We start from the raw sequence: 25210 nt of genomic DNA on the forward strand, positions 1-25210 counted from the left end.
CAATTCTGTGATTCTGTGAAATAGATATCTGAGAGTGTCCCACCCTTTCTTTCCTTTCCTTATGAGTATATTTTTAAAAAGGAATAAAAACAGCCAACCTACAGCCAAGAATGTAGACTAAGTGTTGGAATAGATAACAACAAATAAAATACTTCTATTTTCACTGCTTTGATATATCTTAAAACCAACATACCCTTGAGAAACTTAGGAATCAAATGGATCATAGTTTAGTGTTAGCTAAAAGATCACTGAGGCTTTATTAACAATCAAATTCTGCATTGACGTCTCTGTCACAGTAGGCAATACACCACTTTTTCAGGAAGGGTTGAAAAGATGGACTTTTTGATCCAGACACTTTATTTTTTTTATGTAAATGACTGACTGAGGTAATTCTGGAGGTATCTCTGTAACCAAGTCAGGGGTTTAAATCAAAGGTACCCTTTTTGTCGACTAAGTGGTGTAACTGCTTTGAAGTGTCATTCAGAGCTCCAAATGCTGAATGTGTCCTTGTAGGAGGATGTAGCAAGTCTGTGTGACATTCTTTCTGTGGTAAGGAGCTGTATGATGCTGTGATGGCTCCCTTTAAGCAGAGGTGCTAAAACAGAAATGTTTTATGTATGCAGATTTTAAATCATGTGTCAGGTGCTAGGAGATCAGTGTTCCAGCCTCTGTGTTGTTTTATCTCATATTCTCCAGATTTATTTAGAAAATTTAGAAAGGAATCTTAAAAATGCATAACCATGAAAAAAAGTGCTAAAATTGCCATCCTGAGACTGAAATGTTGCAATTTCTTCAGCTGTGGAAAGGGTGACAAAGCACTTTCCACTGCGAACAAAATTTTTGGGTGATGTCTACAGCTTGCAACTTTAGATGGTGTTTATTACTTATCTGAGTCAGCTGGTTAGGTATCACAAATTAGAACTATCTACAGATAGAAAGTCTGCTTTATACAGTAGAGTTTAGACATATTTTCTATATGTCTTTCTCCCTGCTTTAAAACAAATTAAAAAATGAGCCCCATGGATGCATACTTGCCTGCTTTGAAAGGATCTGTATCTGTATAGCTACAGACTGTTCTTAGGAAGATGTTTATACCTGTTAGGGCAGTGGCAGAACTGTCCAGGAAGAATTCCAACAGAGAAAATAATTAAATTTTGCTACTGCTTATTCTTTCCTTGCTTAGTTTCACAGGCCAACATAAGCCCTGCTTTGAAAACACCCATCTGGCCCAAATATGGATGACTTGAATGTTGCTCACTGCTCCTTAAGCAGTTAATCTTGTATGTCCTAAAACTTGAATCCAGTTGACTAATGTATTTTTCACAAGTGGCTTAAATGTTAATTACACAGTAATTTCACTGTAAATAAATCATATTTATGTAAACTGAAGCATATATTGCACTATCCAGGAAAAACATGGTAATGACTTTGAAAATTGCTATTTTTTTATATGGCAAAATAGAGCAAAACAGTGGGGTGGTTGAAAATAAAGAACCGCATATTAGTCAGCATTTTAAACATTAGCTCAACAACATTTCAGGGACTTTTAAACAGAAATTATTATTATTTTAAATAAGCATTAGTTATTTCCGAGCTATATTTAAAGCAATTAACAATTTAGTCAAGTGAAACTAAGAAAGCACAGATAAAGCTCTTGTGCCTTAGTCGTAATTAATGGATGAAGTAAATTTAATATGCTATCTGTTCTTTAGGTAGAAAAAGCTATAATAATATTCTAGCTTCTGCTTGGACTCTTAATATTAGTTTTGAATTTACAGGCTTCCGTCCCTAAAGGCTTAGTGTGCTGTGGCTGTTCACTTCTCTCTGGTGATGAGATTCAGCATTGTGTTTAACAAAATTGCTTCATGTTTGTTTGTTTTTTTTTCTCCAGAGCACTTTGCTTGGAGCAGACATATGTTTGTTCAGAATGACAATTGATGCTCTTTCAAACTGAATTTCAAAGGTGTGACTGTTTAACCCGTATATGCCGCACCGCACTGTCACCAAACGAGATGCACACACGGCATGTGGTTTCTGAGTTATGTAGCCACGTAGAGCTTTGGCAAAAGCACAGTGCATCCGTAAATAAACCCTGCAAGAAGAAGTTGAAGTAGCACAAGATCTTCAGTCACTGCCTATGCACAGTGGATCACATCTCCTTTTAATGCTCTGCTCACAAATGCATGAAGTGCATGCTACTAATCGGTGCATTAAACATGAATAAGTTCTGAGTCCAATGACATGATTTGTTATCTGCCCAAGTGTAAGGGTGCTCGTGTTTTATGCAAGCATTGGTATTTTATTTTGCAGTGAACCTAAATACGGCTGTATTCCAATATTTATAAAGGAAAATTAAAATCATTCTTTCACATGAAAGGGGCATGTAATTTTTTTCGGTCTCCAGTGTTAACCATGTGCTAAAATGTTCCAGAAAACAAGACATTTGAAACTAATTTGTTCTTGAAAGCCATTACTTCCTCAGAAGTATAGGGAAGGGGAAATTAAACTCAATCTGTGTGCTGTTAAGCTGTTGGAGTCGCAACGATGTAACTGAGCTATTACACATTTTGCAGATTGTAAATTTGAACATACATATAAAATGAACTGAAATCCGTAACCAAAGCAGTTATAAAATTTTTTTCTTGTATATATTCTAAAACTTTTTTTTTTTAAAAATAAAGTCCTTGAATATAAATCCTAGGTAATCTGTCCTCGAGTAACCTACACTAATGAGAGGTGAAGGCTGGAGAGGATCAAGAGCTTGTTAACTATTGATGAGGGGTGACAGTTTACAATGATCCAGCTTGGGGGCAAAAAGGTTCTGAACTTAATTTCACCTCATAATACCCACATAAGAATATAATCCACACTTCCTGAATTGATGTCATGTTCTGGAGTCTTTTTTCAGAGATATCCCATTGGTTATGTGTGTGAAATACAGTATTTTAAATTAAATGTGGTCAATGATGAAATACAGCTTAAAATCCAGCATCTGACAATAACCCTCTACTATATAAATTAAACAGCAAAAAGGGTGCTCCCTGATCAAGTGATCAGCTGATCAAAGGAAACTGGCAATTTCATGTCTATTCAGATAAACTTCTCCATCCTGTTCTGAACAGGAACACCTGATTGAAAATGAAGTGTCTATTCTGCGCCGAGTGAAGCATCCAAATATCATTATGCTTATAGAGGAAATGGACACCCCAACAGAACTCTATCTGGTGATGGAGCTGGTCAAGGTAAGACCAAGGGGGCTTTATTTATCCTATTTGAATTCTCTGTGTTGGTGTGAAATCTGAGCAGTATCTGGAAATCCTGAGAGACGTAGTCATGTAAGATTTCAGTGGCAACCTGCATTTTTAATAATAAAAACACTCTTTTCGATCAATTATATTAGTGGAATTTGTCTCTCTTCAGTTGTAATTAGATTATTAACACAGGTGTGAGGCAATTTTGCCATGTGCACAGTCTAGACAGAAGTGGATAGTGGTTTTTATATCATGCTTACAGTATGCAAGGCTGATAGTGATGTGCTTTTACTAACAAAACACCTGCATTTATTTCACTAATATATTTATTTAATAATTTTCCTTAAAGAAAGCAATGAATTTATCTCTCTGTGATAAATTTATCTTAATTGTCAATAGATCAGACAAATAGTTTAAAGTCAAGTGATCATCATCCAAAAAAAATTAAAACTCAAAAAATCTCACCTGGTTTGCTTATATCAAACATTCATTCCTCTTATTTCCAGTTCACCAGTGAACAGATGTGCTGCTTTCATATACGTACAGAGAAAACAAAAATGTTCATTTTGCTGTCACCTTGTAAGCCAAATACACAAATTACATCAAGTTTTAGTTATGCATTCTCTTGTCTGAGTTGTGTACGTACACAGCATCACTGCACATCAGCTTGATTGGCATATCAGATACAAATATTATATAGAAGCAGCAGCACTTCTTATTTCTTGTCTGAAACATTGTTAGATTCAGGAGTAGGTACCAGCCTGGGAAACCTAAAAAAAGTGTGTGGTTGTAAATTCATAATTTCTGTAGCCTACTCATTTCTCTTCCTTTCCAGAAGTTATTTTTATATACTATAGGCTTTTTGGGGGTTTCAAGACAGTATTTTTTTATATTTTAATTCACCACCATCTTGGCCTGTATTTCCCGAATTGCTCCTTCTCTTCCATGTATATTGAAATGCTTGGAATGCCACCCACAGCTCAGACAGATCACTCCTACAGATGTATCCAGGGTAACCATCATAGAGACACCCACATAAAATTTGTTGCAATGACTGAAAATGCTGCATCAGTAATTTGCTCAGATGTTGTTATGTGTTCCAGGAGGAATAGGGCATCCATAAAACAGAGACTGCACAACTGACACGTTCAGAAATCACCTGTAGGTTCTGCACCTTGGTGTATCATAGAATCAGTGGATTCATTTATGTTGGAAAAGATCACGCTTGTCTTGTTTGTCCTCTTCAGCTTTGTTTATTTGATATTTCTGCTGTATCTGCAGAAATTCAGATTTGCAGTTCATTACAATTGCTGAATATTTGTTTGTTAAGGTTTTTATTACTGGGCAAATTTACTTTAGGCTCTACTCAAAACCAGGGCTGGTTTTCACTACATTGAAGGTATTACACTGATAAGATGAAGGAAAAGGGAAAATATATGCCTGTACCTGTAGGTAATAGAAATGAGTGATCAAAGGTAGGAAGATCAATAAGAAGAAATCAAGACAGAGAAGATCTGTGACTTGTCCAAACTCAGACACCAGAAGCCAGGATTGCAGTTGAGAATTTAATCTAGATAACCCAAGTCCCACTCTAGTATCTTGGTGACAAGATCATCTTTCTGCAAAATAATTTTTTTACTGTTTAACAGGAATTTTGAGCATACCTTTTGTAAAGGAAGATTTTACATGGGGGTTTTTTGGTGTGTGGGTTTTTGTTTTTGTTTTATTTTTTTAAATGAAATATCACCTTAATTATTTTTCCTACCTTGATCTTTTTCCTTTCTATTATGTAGGGAGGAGATCTATTTGATGCTATCACTTCATCTACAAAATACACAGAGCGAGATGGGAGTGCAATGGTCTACAATTTAGCCAGTGCTCTCAAATACCTTCATGGTCTCAACATTGTGCACAGAGACATCAAGCCAGAAAATCTTCTGGTATGTCCCATTTATTATCTAATACTTTCTCTTACTTTGTTCTCATTAATGCAAATGCTTGTATATATAAATGTCAAGGAGCTGAGCAGAGGAGAGAAGGCATAATAATTTAGAATAAGCATATATGAAATAAATCTTCTGCCACGAGATAGCAATCACTGTAATGTGAGAGAGCTGTGCTCAAACCTTTCCTTAGACTTATCTTTATTTACATTTTGATTGGCTGCCATTTAGATAAGCAGGAGTATTGTCTCACAAAACAATGAATTTTAAAGCTATGTCAATGAATTATTTATTAGTTTGCAAGTGGGAGAAAAGGTGGGCCGAGTGCCATTTCTTCCATTTCTTTGAACAATCATATGGTTACCATCTGAAGCTTTTTTTTTTTTCCCCCTTTTTCTCTCAGTGTCATCGTGGGATCATTTTTCTGATGATTTACCAATATTCCAGCTGGGAATTAACTCTGTACATACATACGTTTATTTTTTTCCTGGGGAACTGACTACTTTTGGTTTCAACAGAGACAGAAAATAGCTGTGTTGACAGGAATTACCATGAAGTCTGCCTTGGGAACCACTTCTACCACAGTCCACAGAGGGCATCTTTCCCATTCTGTGCACAGAATGGGATCAACATATGCCATTTGCTTAAACACAGAGGTTATACTTGTGCATTACATATTGGATATTAGATATCAAGTGTCACCAGTGAACAAACAGGGCTGTAATCTCCCCTTGGCTTGAGCAACTGTCATCGGCAATGCTGGTAGCTTTCATCAACACTTGGTAGGCATTTCTTAAAACCTTCTGTGTTTGTCAGTCCTGTTTAATGAGGTTGCATCTAGAGTAGGAGTCATGGCTTATCCCAGAACAGATTTTGAATTATTAGAAGGATAGGGCTACAAGCTGAAAATATTTTTCATTTCATAGTCAAGTCTTTCCCAACTAATTCCACTGACAGTGTTTGGCAATTTAAATATGCCCTCAAACAATTAGACTGCTTAGCAAAAGAAAGGGAGGGGTGGCTTCTCCTTGAAAATTTAGTTAGAGCAACATGGCTCTTAAGAGTGAGAAAATGAAGGTGAATGTCTCACATTATCAGTGCATCTTCAAACGCAGTCCAGAGAAATTTTAAGCTCTCATCAGTGATTGAATCAGTTAAAAATAGGCACAAATGTCCTTTCTGCCTAGAAAGCCTAAAGAGATTACTCAACAGATGCAAATCTTACTCACTCTGATTGACAGTGGCAGAATGTAAAGGTAACATACTGGTATTGAATGTAAATGCAAATAATTCCTATCAATTGCTACCTAGAATTACAAGTAGTTAGTTTTTTTTGCACAGGGTCATGCAGCTGTCTGAATTCTCTTTACTAGTCATGCATTTAAAAATCCAAACTCTGAGAGTTTTGAAGCTGTTACATAAAAGAGAACAAGAGTTTCCATTAATGGTATGAATTACAGAGAGGAATGAAGGAAAGTATTGCTGCCTTAACAGCGTTCAGTTGTTTGAGGAAACAAAAGAAATTCAGTCATTCTGGAGATTATGGAGTCCTACATTCCAAAAATTAGGTTCCTTTGAAATTATGTTAATATAAATATTTTACTTTAAGAACGAAACTGAGATTAATTTATTAGGGGGATGTTTCCTTTGTGTTGGTCTGGTTTGATTTACTCTTGCAGTCACTATTATGTAGCACTTTTCTTTCTATTGAAATTCAACTTCTTTCATCAATAAAATGACTCAGACTCAATGCTAGATCATTTATGGGGCTTTTGGTAAGATACAGTTGGGTCTGCGCAGAAACCTAAACACTTCTCAGTCAGCTTTCTCAATGCTGTACTGAACTTGCCTAGACTGACTAAGCAGAGAGAGGACATTTGCCAGTGAAATATCCAACATAACAACTGACCAGATTTATGCCACATTAACAAGATGTTAAACAAATCTGATTGTTGCTGCCAGTCCCATTTTAAACTCTAGGTCCTAATCAAATGAAATTAGAGTATTATACACTACTTAATATATTTAAAACTTCTCAGCATTCTAGGATTGGGTTTTCTTTCCCCCCCTCAAGTTGCTTGAGGCTGTGTCATGGTCTGACCTACATAGCTGGCAGACAGCTCCATTGAACAGTACCTCCAGCTGCAATCAATGGTAACAGCATTTTTCTCTTCTTTCCCTCCAGGGCTGTGGAAATTACCTCTTTTTCCCCATATGATGATGGTTATTTTCCAAACAAATTAAAAAAAAAAAAAAAGCAGATGTTCTCCTCCTCATTGGGTTTTTATTTTTCTGATTCCAGGTATGTGAATATTCAGATGGAACCAAGTCTTTGAAGCTTGGAGACTTTGGACTGGCGACTGTGGTTGAAGGGCCTTTATATACTGTCTGCGGTACGCCCACCTACGTGGCTCCAGAAATCATTGCAGAGACAGGGTAAGAGTAAGACATAGGCCTTGTAAACAGCTATTTTTGTCAGGTAGCTCCTAACTGTTTTAAGAACTAGGATGCCTTAATAGGCTGGCTCTCCATCTTTTTGTAACAAAAGCACCCATGGGCATCATTCACAGTTCCTCAAAGAGGCCAGATTTTTTGCTTACCCTGATCCCAGAATTCACCTTTGCCTTCTTACTCACCTCCCTTGGACCTGCTGGTGCAGTGGAGTTCATTGGTTTGTGCTCCCTGCCTCACCTCAGTGTTCAGAGTCCATTGTACCAGCCGTGGCAGCTGCCTGGGGAAAAACAGACAGGCAGAACACAGTGTTTGTGTTAGAAATGGAATAATTTATATTGGAAGAGGCTCCAGAGGTCACCTAACCTAAACCTGTTCTTAGGACAGCTCTAATTAGATCATGTTGATTCTAGTGACCTTGTTTGGGTGACACATGCTGTTTGATAATCGTTTGCTTAATTAAACAGCCCCATTTTTTTGGTATTTAACAGGTCATTGCATAAATACAAAATAATTTCTAAAAATGATAAAATTTCACAAGTCATCCTTCCTTTTAGACCTATTAGAGCTTCATTCCATGCTATAGCTGAGTCTTGCCATAGCTGTGACCCCCTCTGAATTTGGTCTTCCTAATGGAGGGAGGTTTGTTGTATTGTTTCAGTCATTGTTCAGTGCATTTGTTGTATGGAGAAATATTTTACAGTTGCAGTGAGCTCAAATGTCAAAGGGCACTTCATCTGCGTGTTTTAGATTTTGACAAACTGAATCTACTGGATAGAAAAGAACAGGACAAAAGACCTCTTTTTGACCTCTAGTGTTTTAATTTCTGTGCTTTGAAAGAAAAGTGCAGTTCTTCCTCCCCGTGTTTGTCATGAGAGTGGAGGATCGGTGTGTGCCTTGTTGCTTAGCAACACACGATAACCTTAGAGGTAGTTACACTGCAGGGACTGAGAAGGCACATCCTTGTCTTTTATCGTTAGTGATTCTGGATTGGGAAAACCTTGGTACTGACTTGAATATGAGTGTATTCAGAAGACTCTGGAGAGCCTTGAGGCTTATGGTGGAAAAAAAAAAAGAAAAACCACAGAATCTTGGTTTCCTAAAGACTGTAAAGTTGTGAAGAAAAAGGTGGTTGGGTACAAAATACCACATAATCAGCAAGTAATTTAGAACAGATTCTCATGTATTCATGTCAATGCATTTTTTTTTTTCATTGGAATGACTCTTTTTTTTAATTCAGCACAAGTAACACAGCCTTGTTTTCTCAGATATGGCCTAAAGGTGGATATTTGGGCTGCAGGTGTGATCACATACATACTGTTATGTGGATTTCCACCTTTTCGCAGGTGAGTGTCAAAGGGCAAAACAGTAAAAACAATCAAGTTATTTATCCCTGAAGAAGGCATCCTGGGAGGGAAAAAAAAAGGTGGATTAGAGTGACACATTTTCTTTATGTCTTTGTTCTTTTCTTTGAATTGTTTTCACTTTTCCTTCTTTTTAGGTTCTGGGATTAATTTTATTTATTTATTTTTCTGAGGTTGTAGCTGGTTTATTGCTGTGTTGCAGGGATGTGGGGGGTATAAGGGCAGAGCCGCTTTTCCTTTTGTCTCCCTGTGCATCCCAGCTCCACGATCCACGGGCACACGCTGCCCTCTGGCGTTTTTGTCGGGACCCGGCAGCTCCCGGGTCTTCAGTACCGGGGTGGGATAGGGTGGGTGGTGGTAAACCGAGGGGAGGGGGAACAATTTGGTTATCCTGCGCTTTTAACCTTGTTAATTTTTTTGGTAAGTGTCATATGAGTGGTGGAGTTTGCAAACATCATTCTTGCTACTCAGTTGTCACAATATATAGGAGCTCTACTGAAAATCAAATGGATATGCTTTGTGCCTCAGCCATTTTTATTTTCCAGGGAATGAGAAGGAATTGGTATATTTAAATAGTGAATTCTCTTCCTAACATATAAATTGTTAATGCATGGTCTGGTCGTTCATTTTTACAGCAAAATACTTAATTTTTAACTAAAACACCAGACTGAGAATATTTTGCGAAGAACACAATATAAACAGTTATTGTTGATGGAAAAATATTATTTAGTTTAGGTATTGGGGGGGTTTATGTAGTTAGTTCACGTTTAAAACTGGAAACTTGTTTTGAACGATACAATATAGAAACAAATAGCAAATTCTTTGAATAGAGTTTGGGGCTTAGGCAGGGAGAATGTCCATATTCTATTAGAATCTGGCCTTAACCAAGGTTAATAAATATTTATTGCAAAACAAACTCAAGAGCTAAATTTTTCCTTGCAGAAATAAGTAGAGTGGATGTTCAAAGTGGTTATGGCCAGCAAAAAAGTTGAAAAACAAAAATCCTGCTGCCACTTATCTCTGAATATTCATGAAACCATGTTTTTGATAAAAAAGTACTTATCCTTTTAATATCAGTAGCCTGCCAGTACTCATGATAGATTTAGTTTACTGTGTTTTATATATCTCCTCTTTGGATTTTGAAAATTCTCCTGTTTTGATAGTTTAACAGATGAGGCTCATTTCACTACATGTCTTCCCCCAGTCATATGCTTTCTGTAGCAGGTTCTTTAGAACTAGGGTGGCAAGTGTCTTTCTTTTTAATCCCATTTCCTGTTCCTGTGTGTTAGCTGTGAAGTCTCTATTCCAGTGGAAGAACTTTCACCTCACTATATTTGGTTTTCTCATCACCTCTGACAGTGTAACTATGGCAAACAGCTCAGAAGTGCTGCCTCTATATAAGCTTGAGAAGTATGCGTTGCTAGTAGTTATTAACATCATTTCTGTTCCATCCCCGAATCAAGTTAAGAACTCACATGACAAACTGACTTCTCTCTCATAATCTTTCTCATTACTGCTGTTCTGCAGTGAAAACAACCTTCAGGAAGACCTCTTTGATCAGATACTTGTTGGGAAGCTGGAATTTCCTTCTCCCTACTGGGATAACATCACTGATTCAGCAAAGGTACCGCTACATTTTCCAACCTGAAATAGCATTTCTGACGAGTCCCTGAAAAGATGTTTCTCTCTTGGAAAGGCAGACTAGAAGATTCAGCCACTGCTCCAGTTGCTCTGCCTTTTTACTTGGTTTGGCCTAACATGTTAAATGAAAGCTCAGCTGTTTCAGGCTGTTGTGTTGCTGAGTAAGGGTAGCAGAATGCCAACTGCATTCGGTGAACATCACATGATACTCAGTGTGCCTCATGATGGACTGTTATAGCAGGTTCAGCTGGTAAATGTCTCTGAATTTTTCCCTCCTACTGCTCTTTAAAAAAGAAAAAATTATTGCTATGTGGACTGAATGCAGTTGACATTTCTTCCTATTTTACTTGAGCGAGTTATTAGAACTTTTCAAGATGTGCAGCCATTGCTAATTGCCCTTCCTAACAGTTCTTGTGTTATCAATCACTGCAGTTTTGTTTAAAACAGTTGTGTCTGCAGGATAAAGGTTCCAACTTGTAAGGCCTGCTACTCAAGCTAATTCACTCATGCGCTCTGAATGATATCTGAAGGCTCATTAGCGAGTAGAGATTATTATTTTTATCCAACCAGTGAGAAGTTACTTTTTTTCTGCATTTCCCAATGGCTGTTTGTTTATCCATTCATCAACATTTCCCAAGCTGTGGTCATTTCACACACTTCCAGGCATGCATTCTGGACAAACATGGCCCTCAGTCTTGGTACTAAAGGTGATCTCTCACTTCAGACTTACACAGACTAAATAACTTGGCTGGTTGGGAAACCTCTCAGTTAGGTATGTTGTTATCTGCTTGGAGGAACCATTTCCCAAAACTGAAGCAATGAACACTCTTCAGATAATGCCTTCAGTTTCTTGACTTTCAGCTGCAGTTTCTTGCCTCTGATTGGTACTTTTTCTGTACTGTTACTATGTGCATGCACTGCCCATAGAGGATCTCTTCTCTCCCAGGTTTGTTTTTGTTCTGATCACCTGTATGAATATGTAGAGAACAAAGTGGAACATTATAGCTGATTTTTTTAACCTTTCCTTTTCATTTGGTTTCAAAAGACTTGGTGAAACATGAGTGCCATGAGGAAGTTGCTATGAAATATGCTGCCCAGCATACTCCTAGTCCTGAAGGGGCAAATCTTTTGTTCCACTGAAGTCACACTGGTATCACTGGTTCTGGTATCAACTGGCTTTTATTTTTGCCCAGGTATCGAGAAAATTGCACTGAGAAGAACTTGGTGCAACAGTATTTTCAGTTGTAATATCCTTTTCTCAAGCTCTTCTTTTTGTCTTTTTTAATGAAGGAGTTAATTAGCCTGATGTTACATGTGAATGCTGAGGCCCGATATACAGCAGCACAGATCCTAAGCCATCCCTGGGTGTCAGTGAGTAAATTACATTTTACTTGTCTCTAATTTTATATTAAGCCTCTAAATCTAAGCATTAAAATGTAATTTTCAGAAGCAGCAGTACACTTCTACTAGGTCCATTTCTTTTTATGGAACTCCTGGTCCTACTTCCACATAAAGGAGAACAGCAGCACTGTCAGCTTCTGGGCTCTGCAGGAACAGAGTGAGGCTGTGACTTGCTGACTGTGATTAGAAGGTGCTGGGGGTTGCTAAAACCTTGAACGTAACACAACAGGCAGATGTGTGACTTTGGCACCTTTTTTGTTATTTCACATCCAACCCAGAGAAACACTCATCTCAAAAATGTCTCTGTGGAAGGACTGTTGTGCCTGTTGGCGTCTTACTTGTTGCAAAGCTGCTCGGAGTACAGCCTGTTTCTTGAAGGACTTCAAGCTTGAAATACAATTAGCAAATTCAATACCTAATTTAACAGTAAGCTGATGGCTGCCGGGTCCTTCATCTTTTTGGGCAGCAGCAATGGGGAACACCAAAGTGCATTGATCGATTTAAAATCAGTTCACTCTTAATAAATACTGGGTTTACATGTGCACAATGTTCATTTTCACATATATTTTAAAAGAGGGGACTGAGTATGATCTATGGAGTTCTGGGACACAAGAGAAGACAACTATAATGAGCGTGTCTGTTCATAACAGCTCCTCTGAAATTTATTTATGGTACTGTGTAACATTTCCACACTTAGGGCATGATGGGCCATTTAAAATACTGATTTAAAAGAAATCCAAATGACAAACACGCTTTTTTTTATTTTTAACAAACATTACTTCAAGCTCGTTATTTTTAACATGCTTGAATCAAACTTGCAGCTTCTCTTTTACTTAGTTACATTGAAGCATACTTTGGGGTTTTTTTCTCCTAACTTGAATATTGTGTTTATTCTTATACAGGATGATGCTTCCCAGGAGAATAATATGCAAGCTGAAGTAACAGGTAAACTGAAGCAGCACTTTAATAACACCCTACCCAAGCAAAATAACACATCTGCTGGGGTTTCTGTCATCATGGTAAGAGAAATGAACAGTTTCATACATTAATACTGTACTTTGCATATTTTCCTAACAGTGCTCTATGAGCATGTGTGGTGCAAGAATAGCAAAACCAAAGCTAGAATAGTCTCTAATTCTAGTCTTTATTTATGTATAATGTGGATTGTCTCATCATTGCTTGAGAGAAACCAAGTCTATCACAGTGCGGTACCTAAGCTATAAAAACAAGCTTCCAAACAGAAACATATAAACACTAAGTAGGTGTACGCTGAATTTGAATTCTTTCGTTACAAAAACTGTGATTTTTTTTTTTTTTTTTTTAGTCATACTGACCACTTAGTTAGTTAAGCAGGCTCTTCCCTTCTGACCTAGCTGATCTTGAGCATACTGTTGTTCAGCACTGTGCTTGCCAGGGAACCAGACTCCATTTCAGAAACTTTCTTTGTAGAATTGAATGTCTGCCACATTAATTTTGTCCTCATCCAACCCCTGCTGCATTTTTTCTGTTCCCTAATGTGGAACTTTCTTTGAAGCATACAAGGGGATCCTGACAACCCTACAGCTGAACTTACATAAACAGTAATTCCAGAAGGCAGATGTGTGAATCATGGCAGAAGCGATAGAATTTATTGCTATCAGTACTGAGAACTGCATTTGTAATTGCCCAGTCACTTTCATAGAGAATATGCAACTGCAGCAGTGATTGAACTGCCCTCCTGTCCTTACTGTGATCTGTCCTTGTCTGATGCGAGGACGGACACTGCACACAGAGAGTATCATCTTCAGTTACTAAAAGAAAAATAAAACCATCTATGGTAGTAACATGACAGGGATTTCCACCCCTTCCCATTAATAACAATTACTCTCAAAGTCCAGCCCACTTATGTTAACAAAGAATTGTTTTAATCATCTGAAAGTCAGTAAATTTTAATAATGTTTCTGCATACATACATGTTTTTGCAAGTATATTTATAGGAATTAAATGGGCCAACAATTTAAATGTAGGGCAAGTGATAGCATAAAAATAAGTCAGGAAATGAATTTCAGGTTCATGCTGTTGTCTACATTTCATTTGACAGTTTGACTTGACAGTTTGAGAGGGACTTCAGAGCTTCATTCTTTATACTGTTGAGACTATGGATAAGCCTGAAGCTGAAAACTGGTATAAAATGCACTACCTGTAATAAGAGCAATTTTAATTCTAACTCTCAGCCCCTCTCCAACTTGCATGCCACTTAAGCCTGTCTCAGATCTCTGACACAGCATAGCTTCTGGCTTCTTATTGGTGTGGGTTTTTTCTGATTCTGTTAGCTACTGACATGCCTTCAGCCAGGAAAGTACACCTCATTTTCCCTTTTCCTGCCTTATTTCCTTCTAACAGGTGTGGAAGGATGTAAATGCATAATTACTTATTTCTGAACGCAGTCCCCAGTTATTGGTGAAAGGAGAAGTAAAAGCTTGATCAAAACCACTGTGATCCAATGAGGGTTAAGCCCCCAGTTTGTTATTCTTGCCCTGGTTTATCTTGAACCTTGAAATATAGTTACCTTTGTGTTCCGAAGTTCTTCACTTGTACTAGCACTCATTGCTTAAAAACATTCAGCTTCAGACCAGCACATATCGTAATTCTCGTGTATTGCAGTGCATTGCTATATCAGTCCACCTGCATATTTAATGGAATCCCCTTTAGCATCACTTCATTCCAATACTGTCACCTGGCCAATGCAGATAATACCATCCTGTGGCAGATAAGTAAAACTGCACATCCCCAGTTCAGTGTTCTTGCACAGGAGGCTCCCGCTGCCCCCAAAAGCATGTTGCTGTTAATTCATTACTGATTTTATTTTATTTTTTTGACAATTTTAAAATGTTCTGTAAATCTAAATTTGTTGCAATTGTGTTAGTTCTGCTTAAAGTAAGTCTAGTTTCTGTCCCTTGCTTCCTTCCTTTTTCCTCCTTTCCCAATGCCTGCATTGCTTTCCTCTGAGTAGGTCCAAGGCAATGGTACGTACTAACTGCGATGCTTTGTTCTGCTGCACAAAAATACATGTTCTCCATTTTTAACAAGAAAGGAGAAATAACTAAGCCAGTCTGAAGTGGAAAAAGCCGAACAGCCACACAAAACTGGTAAAGGAATACCTTTTAAGCACTTAAAAAAAAAAAAAATCTGTCTTAAGCAAGGCATATTTGAAATATTCTAAGCAAACACTAGTATAACTATTTTTTATTTCCTCATACATATCTCGATCTATTCTACTGGCAGTAGTTTTGTGCATATGTATTTCTTACTGTATCTAAAAGCAGTTAGAAAAAGGTGAGAACCCTACGAAGATATAGCCAAAGAACAAAAACACTGAAATAAATATACTTTCTATTTAAAATAAACATTTTAATTGTCACTTGTTTTATGGTAATACAGACCTAGTCAGGAAATAATCAGTCCTAAATTAATTAAAAACATTCTTACTTAGCTACAGTAAAATTAAGCCTCCTCTTAAATCTTCTTAAAATAGAAAATCCTAAATTGTATTATGTGGGTGTGTATTGCTGTGTGCAGCGTGTGACAACTATCAGAAGCTGCTGTGAGGACAGCACAGGAGAAAATCGCCTTCAGCATGTCCTTTCCCTTTAACATAACTTTATCTGCCACTGAAATAGCAGAAGCCACTTTATTTACAACTCTTTTTCCAGCAAGCAAAAAAAGGAAATGCAATCCTGCCAGCATAGCAGCTGCCTTGATAATGATAAAACTCCAGTAGACCACCTCAAAATCTCAAAAAGCACAGATGCAGCTCAGCTGGTCACTTCCTTGCATGCTCTGTGTGCAGAGTTGATTGTTAGCAGCAGAGTTGGGTAGTATGGAATTTTCTCCTGGTACCTCCATGCAGGTAGACTAGTGATGTCACTCACTTAAAAAAACCCAGCAAACAGCAAAACCGACACACACCCTAAATTCAAAATACTAAAATACTTAACCTTTTCTTTTGGGCATTTTTATCCTCAGTACTTTGGTCTGGACAAGCCTAGCAGGAAGGCCTTGGGGGTAGGAGGGGTGTCACAAGGCTGCTTGTCTCCTCCCCTGCCCCAGCACACTGCCACAGCATTATATACAGTGGTTTCAGCACAAGAGTTGCCATCCATATACATCTAAATCCTAGTAGTCCTCTGCTTGAGAAATCAGAGGTACTAATCCAGCTCCTTGCTAAGTCAGATAAATGAGAAATTCGAATTTATGCACTCCAAAAAGGAATAAAAATACAAAACTGAGCAAAGAAATAAAATACATAAAAATACATAACTGAATAAACTACAAGGAACTTAATTTATCTGTTTTAACTTAAATCTGCATTACCACTGGTACTTAAAGCTCTTTCACAAAGTAAGCAAGCTAAGCCAAGGAGTATATGAATTTATAATGATCAGTATCAGCCTTGAAAGTGTGAAACAAGATCAATTACACTGTTCCTCCAAGTCTTCAAAAGCAATTTTTATGTTTGTCTTTGACACAGGAACTACCAGGTCACTTTAGACACTGCACTAGCAATTAAACATTACACTAGGATTTAATGTAATTTGCAGTTGTTGGCTTCAGCAGATGTACTGCATACTCCAAATAACCCACCTACTGCACCACAGAGTTCTCAGTTTTCATTCTAACCTGTTAACTCCCTTCCTCAGTAATTTTTAAGCATAGAATCTAGAAATTACATATTTTTGCCACCATGTCAGTTTTGTAAGAGGTCATTTGCCTACTCTCAGCAATAAGCAGAGAAGCAGACTCTTTTCTCTGTGATAGAAAAAATCATGAGGTTTCCATCTGTCACCTTCATCAAGGGCTCCTCTTCTGTAATGTGTAGGTTTTTTTACAGAAAATGTATTACTGAGCTCTCACTAAGCATCATGTGTCTGCAGAAACACAGGTACATAAATTTTGCTTATAGCTGCTATGATGAGTTCCATGAGGTATCACAACCAGTCACACCATCTTTTTTCCACATCAGACTTGCAAGACAAAATTCTAAGGTTGCAACGTCATGGCAAACAGATGCCTGGAAGATAAGTTTTACTTACATTTTCCAAAGTCAGCGTCACAAAATGCTGCCATTAATTATCTATCTAAGAATTCTAATGTTATTTCTCCTTTTTTTTCCTGGCTGTAATGCATGCACTTGATGTCTTGTAGATTGTTTTAACCCTTAAGTTAAGACAGGGCTTTATTTAACTGCTGATTTAATGATTTGCCTTGGGTTTTGTTTATTTTTTGTTTGTTTGCTTGTAGAACACAGCTCTAGATAAAGAGAGTCAGATTTTCTGCAGCAAGCGCTGTCAGGACTCTGGTAGAGCTGGAATGGAGAAAATTTCTGCAATTGCTGCTGCAGCTGATGATCCTCGTGTGGCTGGGTCCGAGACCCTCTTCCCTGCTGCTTCTGAGCCACTCCGATCCCCCGCGCTGCCTGCCTCAGGATCTCCTGAGCTTGCTGGGGATCAGCCTGGTGCGTAAGGACTGACGAAAACAAATCCAACTGAAGCTCCCCACACTCTGGCTACAGTTTCTCCTCATTTCCCATGACTGTTTTTAGTTTGTGTGCTCCTCTCGTGGCGAGCCCCTGCCAGGCTCTGATCTTCTTTCTCATAGTGGGTGAGTGAACGTGCGCTTTGAGTGCTCTTTGCCCTTGTCTTCAGAGCAGCGGTAGGGGAAAGACTCTGGCAAATGTTAGATGATTTTAAAGTTATCTGTGTTAGTAATTAACTCCATTTCACACAGCCTTGGGCTCTAAATAGACTAACTTATGGTGTAGCTAACCATATTTTTATATGAGCAGTGAGATGATGAACAGTGACCGGGCCTCCCCTCTACAAGCACGCCCCGTTCTGTTCTTCTCATGAGAATTGTCAGAAAAGTGGGAGAGGAAGACAAGGGATGAAAACTTCTATTTGCCTTCTATTCCAATGCCTCTATTTTTAGCCAAGTTTCTACTAAACTTGAAGAGGCAAATTTTCATGAAAGATTTTTTAGTGGACTAACTGTAAAATATCACGAGACAAACACTGGAGATAGAGAGGGAAGGATGGTTGTTTTCCATCAAGTTTGTTATCTAACTTGCAGGCAGGGTAGTGTTTAGATAATATAAATTTATTGGGATGTAAACATCAGCACTGGACATTTATTTGTAATGAAGACTGGAGTGAAGGAAGCCTTTTTGTTTTAGCCATTTTCTGTCTTAACTGCAAGCGTCCCATCCACACCTTTCTCCAGGGTCAGACTACCTATTAGGTAAAATAAAATTACTTTGGACCTGTGAAGGGAAAGCCTGCTGCATGTGATCCAAGCTACAATGAACCGGGCAGCTCCCAGTACTGGGATGAGCTGATAGAGGAGCTGCCATCAACAGCCATCAAAGGTTGTCAGTGCTATCCCCCTGTTCACCTGGTGCAGGCACTGGAAACAAGGATTGGGGAGCAGCTATCCTGAATCTGCAGTCACAAAAATAGACGAGGTTTTATCTTTACCATAATGCTTAGTTTAATCTAGTATGTATTCAGCTTAATTCTTTTCCTTTGCTCGTTCTTATGAATTGGTCATAGTTCATTTTCTCTCTCTTAGCTATACTTTCTACTAGAATTGTAAAAGAAAGACCTGCAATAAACTTTCTTCATTAAAAAAAAAAACAAAACATAAAAAGTCATTCAATTCTTTGAGTTATTTTGTCAGTGAAACTGATGTCTTATTCCTTCCAGGGAGATGGGATTAGATACCTACCAAAAACATTTCATGGAATTAATTTGAGGGATTCCCATAACCTTTTAAAGTTCATTGACTCCTGTGGAAGACTTGGGAACACATGATTAAACAGGATGGTTTTACCTTTTGAAGAGACATTTAAAGATCAGAAAGTGTCAACTGTGAACTCAAGGTCATGGTAGCTGAAAGGTGTACAGCGAGAAGAATGGTAGTAAAGGCATGGAAACAGATTACATGTCTTAAACTATGATCAAAACGTTGGGTAGAAGCAGTTATATAGAATTAACTTTGTTGTGGGTTCAGTAGAGTAAGTTTTAAGATACTGGGAGAGTATGGGAATAGCCTTTATATAAAATTATATACATTTATAATTTGAAACAGTGCAAAAATATGAAGATAGCACTCTACCCTTACTCAGAACAGAAATCAGTCTCAGATTAAGCTCAATAAAGGATGTGTGATTTCAGGTGGAGTGCATTAACCAGCCACTACAGCAAGGACAGGGAGCTCCCACCAGCGCTGAACTGGGAGATTAGTAGATAGGGAGCATCAAAAAAGTGTTGAATGCTGGGTTGAGTTCTGTTTTTCCTAAGAGGATTGATAGTCAGGTGTGCAAGACCTAGATACTTACTTTATGAGGCAAAGACTCTCATGGATTAGCAGAGATACCCAAAGTGTTACGCAAAACCTCATGCATATATAAAAGAGAGGATGATAATTTGCCTGGTCAACAGCTGCCAGTTCTAAACTGTTCCTTTGTCTAATGAAAGAAGAGAGTGAAGACATAAATATCCTGAAATTGTGTCCCTGAGTTCATGACTGATCAACATCTAAACATTTCTTAGACAAGTATTTTGATTCGCAGAGCAGAGGCAGGTGTGAGACTGTGCCAGAAGGCCTATTTAAAGATAGCGATGACAGCTGAAAAAGATGATCATAAAACCAACATAATCGGATAAAAACATGGGATAGGTGGGAAAGTTCTCAACGACCTTAGGAAAGTAGTACCACTACTCCATGCCTTAAAATAGTTCCACTTATTTATGTTCCTTCTGTGTATAGTTGCAGGGCTCAGGGCATCACAGTTCAACATTAAACTAAATATGTATTGACACTAAAACACTTTAAGAAGGCTCATAAGTAGTACCTTTGGTTTGTTACCTACTGCACTTTCATTTAATCCGTCTCATTGCAGAACCACCACGTGCTGGAAGAAGGTAAAAATAGCATAGTTCTGGTCTACAATTTCTTTTCTGTTATAAAGGGAAAGAAACAACTATAGAAACAAAATGATCCAGGACAGTCACCTTTTTTTGTTTCATAAAAGTAGCTGAAATTCATGGACCATTTTGATATTGATCAAATGCCAGTTTCTACAAACACTCCACAGTGACAGCACCACTGCCACCATGCCTGCATTTAAAAAAAATTAATTATTAAAAAAAAGTATTTTAAAACATCCCAGTCGTTTCAGGTAATAGCATAATAGCACAGTGGAGCCATTCCTGCTGTTTTTCATCTGAAGTCCCAAAACTGAATCCTCTCCTGCACAACACTATGTTCACTGATATTCCCTGATGATGTTTTATGATGATGTTACTTTCATTAAGTACTGCCTCATGCTTTGCAGCTGTTTGTTAAAAATATTTACACAGGTCCATAAATCTTACCTTGGACTACTCTAGTAAGCAAAGATCTCTTTGCTTCAGATGCACACATAGTTTACCCCATCTAAACTGAGTAACTGAGGAAAAAGAAGGTAGGAGGAAGTAGAGACTAAAAGTAACAGATTGCAGGGTGATTTTTTCCTAAATTAAATAGTTATCTTATATTGATAACTTTTTTAATATTTCCTAAATTAAACAGCTATATATTTTTAAAAATACATAAATCAATTATATATGTAAGATACCAGGATGTAATATTAACCTACTTCTCTACTCTGAATTTTCCCTTTTCTGTCCTCCTGCCTTTTTTTTCCCCTTTTTAAATAAACCAAACCAAAACATAGGCTTATCTACTCTACTAGTGTGAAGCTTGTTGTTTGAGCTGGGGAAGTTCAGTCCTGTAATTTCAGGAAGTGAATCTGCTAAGACCTCACTGACCTCTCTCAGAAACAGAGGTTCACAGTTCAGATAGGTGGTGGCAAGACCAACAATGGCCACTTCTGCAACATCTGATGCTGCTTTTCTTCTCTGTCCTTCAAAATCACACTAAATGTATATGAAAGAGGTTGCCAAAGATATATGATAAAAGCAACCAGGCATCCTTCAGCAGGTTCTTGGAGCATCCTAGTGATTCTTGGAGCTTGGAGACACTCTAGCACCCTGCTGTACATCCAGGACATCAGAAGCAAGATCCAACCATGTGATTTCCAATGTTTGGCCTTTATGAGAAGGCTCTCGGTTTCCTAATCTATTTGGAATAAAAAAACTGTTTGCTAGGAAGCAGTCAAGTGTTACACCACTGCCTCTGTGCTCACCAAAAAGGGGTTCAGATTCCTATTCACAGAAAATATTTTGGTCATCATTAACTGTATTAGTTTACTGAAGATCTTAGCTTGGTTCCACATAAAATTAAACTATTTTGGATTTCATGTAATGTTGTATCATGTGGTAAATTCAAGTGAGTGACTCAAGTGCTACACAAACATTCTAACCCAGTATGGGAAAGGTCTCACTGGTTTAGAGCAGCACCCTCAGAACAGCCTGTCTCTGGGTTTATTTAATGAGGATAAAACCAGTTTCTCAAGAACAATATAGACATCTTTACTCCTTTAGAATTATTTTTGGGTGAAAGAGAAAGCAAAAGAGAGATGACATACCACAAACATTTAAATCTCCATGAATATGGAATTTAGGACATAAAATGAAAAAGCTACAATCTGGACAGTCACCATATCTAGGCCATTCTTATTCAATATATCTAACAGCTACAATAAAATTATTTTCCAATTACCTTGGTATCAGATTAGCTCTTCTGGACAGTTGATGTGCTGACTGCTAAACCAGCAGAGCAGGAATTTTATCAGGGATAATAAACCCCCACCCTGACCACCCCATCACCTCTTGCCAGATCCTACAATGTTTCCATCAGAAATTTTTCACAAAACAGAAGGTGTTTCAAGCTACTTCTGCCAAGTACTCCTCCACAAATCAAACGTGCAGCACTGCTGCTGACCACTCTGACTCTCAGCAGCAGCAAACATTACTTTCCAGAGCACCTCCCATAAAATCCAGCTGACAGCAGGTCACTGAACTTAGCAGAACAGAAGAAAGTCTGGACTGTCACATAAACAAATGCTCCCTCTGCATCTGAAGAGAAGAGTCAGTCCCTCTTTTCAGGAATATTCTGCAAGTAACAGCCAAATGAGGCCCAGCTGCAGGTTAATGCCTGGCACCTGCTGATTAAACATTTTTTAGGCAATCCATGTGACACAGGTGTTTCCCTGCACAGACTAATACCTGAATAGTTGAAAATTTAACCCTGCTTTGCCATCTCATCCCAGTGTGATGTGGACTAGTGCAGCCAAAGCTGATATCCCAAGTGCACGCCTGGATCCCCAGAGTGGAGCCTGAGGTATGTGGGTTTATCTGTGGAAGGAGGGGCATGTCCTACTCACCAAAGCAGTCCAGAACGAGGGTGTCCTCACATACCTCCTCCAGAGAGGGTGAAGATGTCCTTTCCCACAGAAGGGCTGCAGGATACTCCATGTGCAGGACACGAGGCTGCACCAGCTGCTGCTTCCCCAAGGAGTGTTCATGCCATCACACTGGCTGGATGTAACTCAGGACAGCACACACAGGTACAACTGTGCTTTCGGTTTGGGAAAGCAGCAAATGATCAAACAGGGCCATTTCTGAAACAAGCAATCTACCAAACCAGTGCCCTACGAAATATTTTGTCTCTTAAGATCAGAAACTATTATTTCTATCAATAATAAAGCATTTCCTAAGTCAGCCAGAGATCAGAAAGAGAAGATACTCAGGATTTCCATTTGGCAAAAACACCTTTGCTTGTTTGGTTTTTCCCATCCACCCCGCAGCCTAGGAAATCCACCCCTGGCTTGAGACAAACGCAAGTTGCACTTCAAAAGCATACCAGTTACCCCTCAAATGCTTCTGATACGAGGCTATGAATGTTGTTGAACTGAAGGAACTGTGAAGTACAAGTTTTGCACAGCAAATGGCATTGCTTGGTACACTGGGCACTTACATTTTTGTTTTGTGTAGCAAAATGTGATGCGATTAGGCAAAGATTGTAGTAACTGATACCACCTGCTAGCACCATAACCACCTGGGTATGAAAATGTACCAAGCAATGAAAAGATCAGCATTTCATAAGCAACAAGAGTACATTAAATGCATTAGCCATGACACTTCTTTCCTCTGTTGGGAATATACTGTGGAATCACAAAAACCCAGTACTGCACTGAAGCCCTCAATTACAAATGTAATTTTATTTAATTTCTTCACTCAAACTGTATTTTCTCATTCCAAATCTTTACTGAAAGAAATAGTAATTAAATGCTTAGAAAAACCAGGAACTGCTCTAGTAGGCAGCAAGAGAAATGTATGTATCAATACAATATGGAATGTAAATTTCAACTCATATAGATCACAACATACAAAGAAGATTTTTATGCAATACAGACTTACAAAACAATAACAGTTCTTTTCACAAATATTTTCACAGAGTTCTGCACAGCAATCTTGTAGAAAAGTAGATTTGTGCAACACCAAAATAACTTATTGTTCCTTAGTATAAATTATTTTTTGTTTTCCTAAAAGAAAGAGGTAATTTAATATGACTGGGCAGGATCTGGCTGGATTTGGTGGTAACAAAACATGAAAGACATCGTTGCTATACGCAGAAAAGGAACATGGCATGTGCTACAGTATTCCAGGGGCGAATTCTGAGGGGGGAAAAAAGAAAGAAAGTCGCCTGCAAGTCTGGTACTTCTGCTGCTGTATGGGGGCCGTGCTCCAGCAAGCAGCCACTGCCTCGGCGTGTTTACGGTCCACCAGCAGAGGTGTGCTTTGGAATTTGCACCTCACCTACTAAAAAATACCTCCCTCTTTCAGTTTCTACTTTAAAGTCTTCAAAACAGCCTTTCTGATTTTGAGGAACAATCCACATTTTGGTGTGCTTTGAAAGAGATGCCAGATAGCAACTAAAGGGATTCACACACAAACTCCATTCCCGATTTCTCTCTCTTAAATGCACAAAACATACAACTAAAAAAAGAACTAATTGCCTAGGCCTAGAAACATGCTTGAATTGTAACATTTATGGAAATGATTTGCAAAGTTTAAAATTACATTAACCATAATTTAAATATTACCCCTCGATTCCTAGAAACTTCAGTGCTGATGTAGTACAATCATTTGGAAAAGTACGAGACAAAGTGTGGTACAGGTAGAACAGATTAAAATTCCCCAAATATCATAATTAATTTCCATTATGTTAAAATCATATATTCCTCAAAGTTATAGATAAAGCTTCAGATGGAAAATCTGTTTCTTCATAATATAACTAGAATGTGAGTTTTAACCATCTTTAGGTTTTGTTTACATACAGGGATCAAAATAGACTTCTCATTGTGACTAAAAATATAGATTTTTAACTACAGAACCCAGCAGCTGTTTTTCTGCTTCTTTGCCCTTCCCCCAAAAAAGTCAAGCGAGGTCTACAAAAATAGCAATTAACTTTAAAAAATAGGTTGCTTCTTCCAGCAAATTTAAGTTACATTCAGATGTAATATAACTATTTATAAGGAACCGTGTGGCTCGAGGCCGAGAGAGGCATGCTGTGTTCAGTTCCCTTCTGGCACAGCTGCCCATGTCAGTGCTCATGTCGGTCGCTGTGAGGATCAGTATCTGGTTTGATACTCGTGGTGCCAACGATTGAAGTCATTGTAGAAAACCACGATGCTCCCGGAGGCCATGCCAGTCATTATGCACCTGAGGAAAGCACAGGAGCACACTGGTTAGTGAACCACCTCACGTTCAGGTATCCAACTCACAAACCTGAGGATTTACATCAGTATAGGCCCAAGAACACTGAGGACATGACCAATTTCCAGTGAAGACAGCTGGAGCTGGAAGTGCTCCACAGATCAGAAAAGTCAGGCTTTAGGGGCTCCCATCCTGGGCTTCCAGGAACTTCAGAAGGCTGGAATTGAAAAAGACTGCCACCTGCAGTCTGGCATCCTGGCCTGCATCAAGAACAGTGTGGCCAGCAGGAGCAGGGAAGTGATCCTTCCCCTGTACTCTGCGTTGGTGAGGCCACACCTTGAGTATTGTGTTCAGCTCTGGGCCCCTCAGTTCAGGAAGGATATTGAGGTGCTGGAGCGGGTCCAGAGAAGAGCAACGAGGCTGGTGAAGGGACTTGAGCACAAGTCCTATGAGGAGAG

The 25210-nt window shown here is 38.4% G+C and overlaps 2 protein-coding genes across 2 annotated transcripts in view; one reads left to right on the forward strand and one right to left on the reverse strand.

Annotated features, from left to right (window-relative positions):
• LOC114069340 (serine/threonine-protein kinase DCLK2-like) overlaps positions 1-18189 on the forward strand; it is a 47688-nt gene extending 29499 nt beyond the window's left edge. Inside the window, exons 9-16 of the mRNA XM_027906059.1 lie at positions 3123-3242; positions 5045-5191; positions 7497-7630; positions 8914-8991; positions 10537-10633; positions 11941-12021; positions 12954-13070; positions 17332-18189. Coding sequence (XP_027761860.1) covers positions 3123-3242; positions 5045-5191; positions 7497-7630; positions 8914-8991; positions 10537-10633; positions 11941-12021; positions 12954-13070; positions 17332-17553 — 996 coding nt within the window. The 3' untranslated portion in view covers positions 17554-18189. The remainder of the gene's footprint in view (positions 1-3122; positions 3243-5044; positions 5192-7496; positions 7631-8913; positions 8992-10536; positions 10634-11940; positions 12022-12953; positions 13071-17331) is intronic.
• Positions 18190-23664: 5475 nt separating this feature from the next.
• The window catches only part of LOC114069341 (lipopolysaccharide-responsive and beige-like anchor protein), a gene marked incomplete at its 5' end in the record, with an annotated part of 68521 nt that continues 66975 nt past the window's right edge, over positions 23665-25210 (reverse strand). The window contains one exon of the mRNA XM_027906060.1: positions 23665-24758. Within this exon, the coding sequence (XP_027761861.1) occupies positions 24668-24758 (91 nt within the window). The remainder of the gene's footprint in view (positions 24759-25210) is intronic.

This window comes from Empidonax traillii, unplaced genomic scaffold (assembly GCF_003031625.1).
Source record: "Empidonax traillii isolate 1590-97213 ecotype Southwest subspecies unplaced genomic scaffold, ASM303162v1 scaffold1245:size146629, whole genome shotgun sequence".
Lineage (NCBI taxonomy): Eukaryota > Metazoa > Chordata > Aves > Passeriformes > Tyrannidae > Empidonax > Empidonax traillii.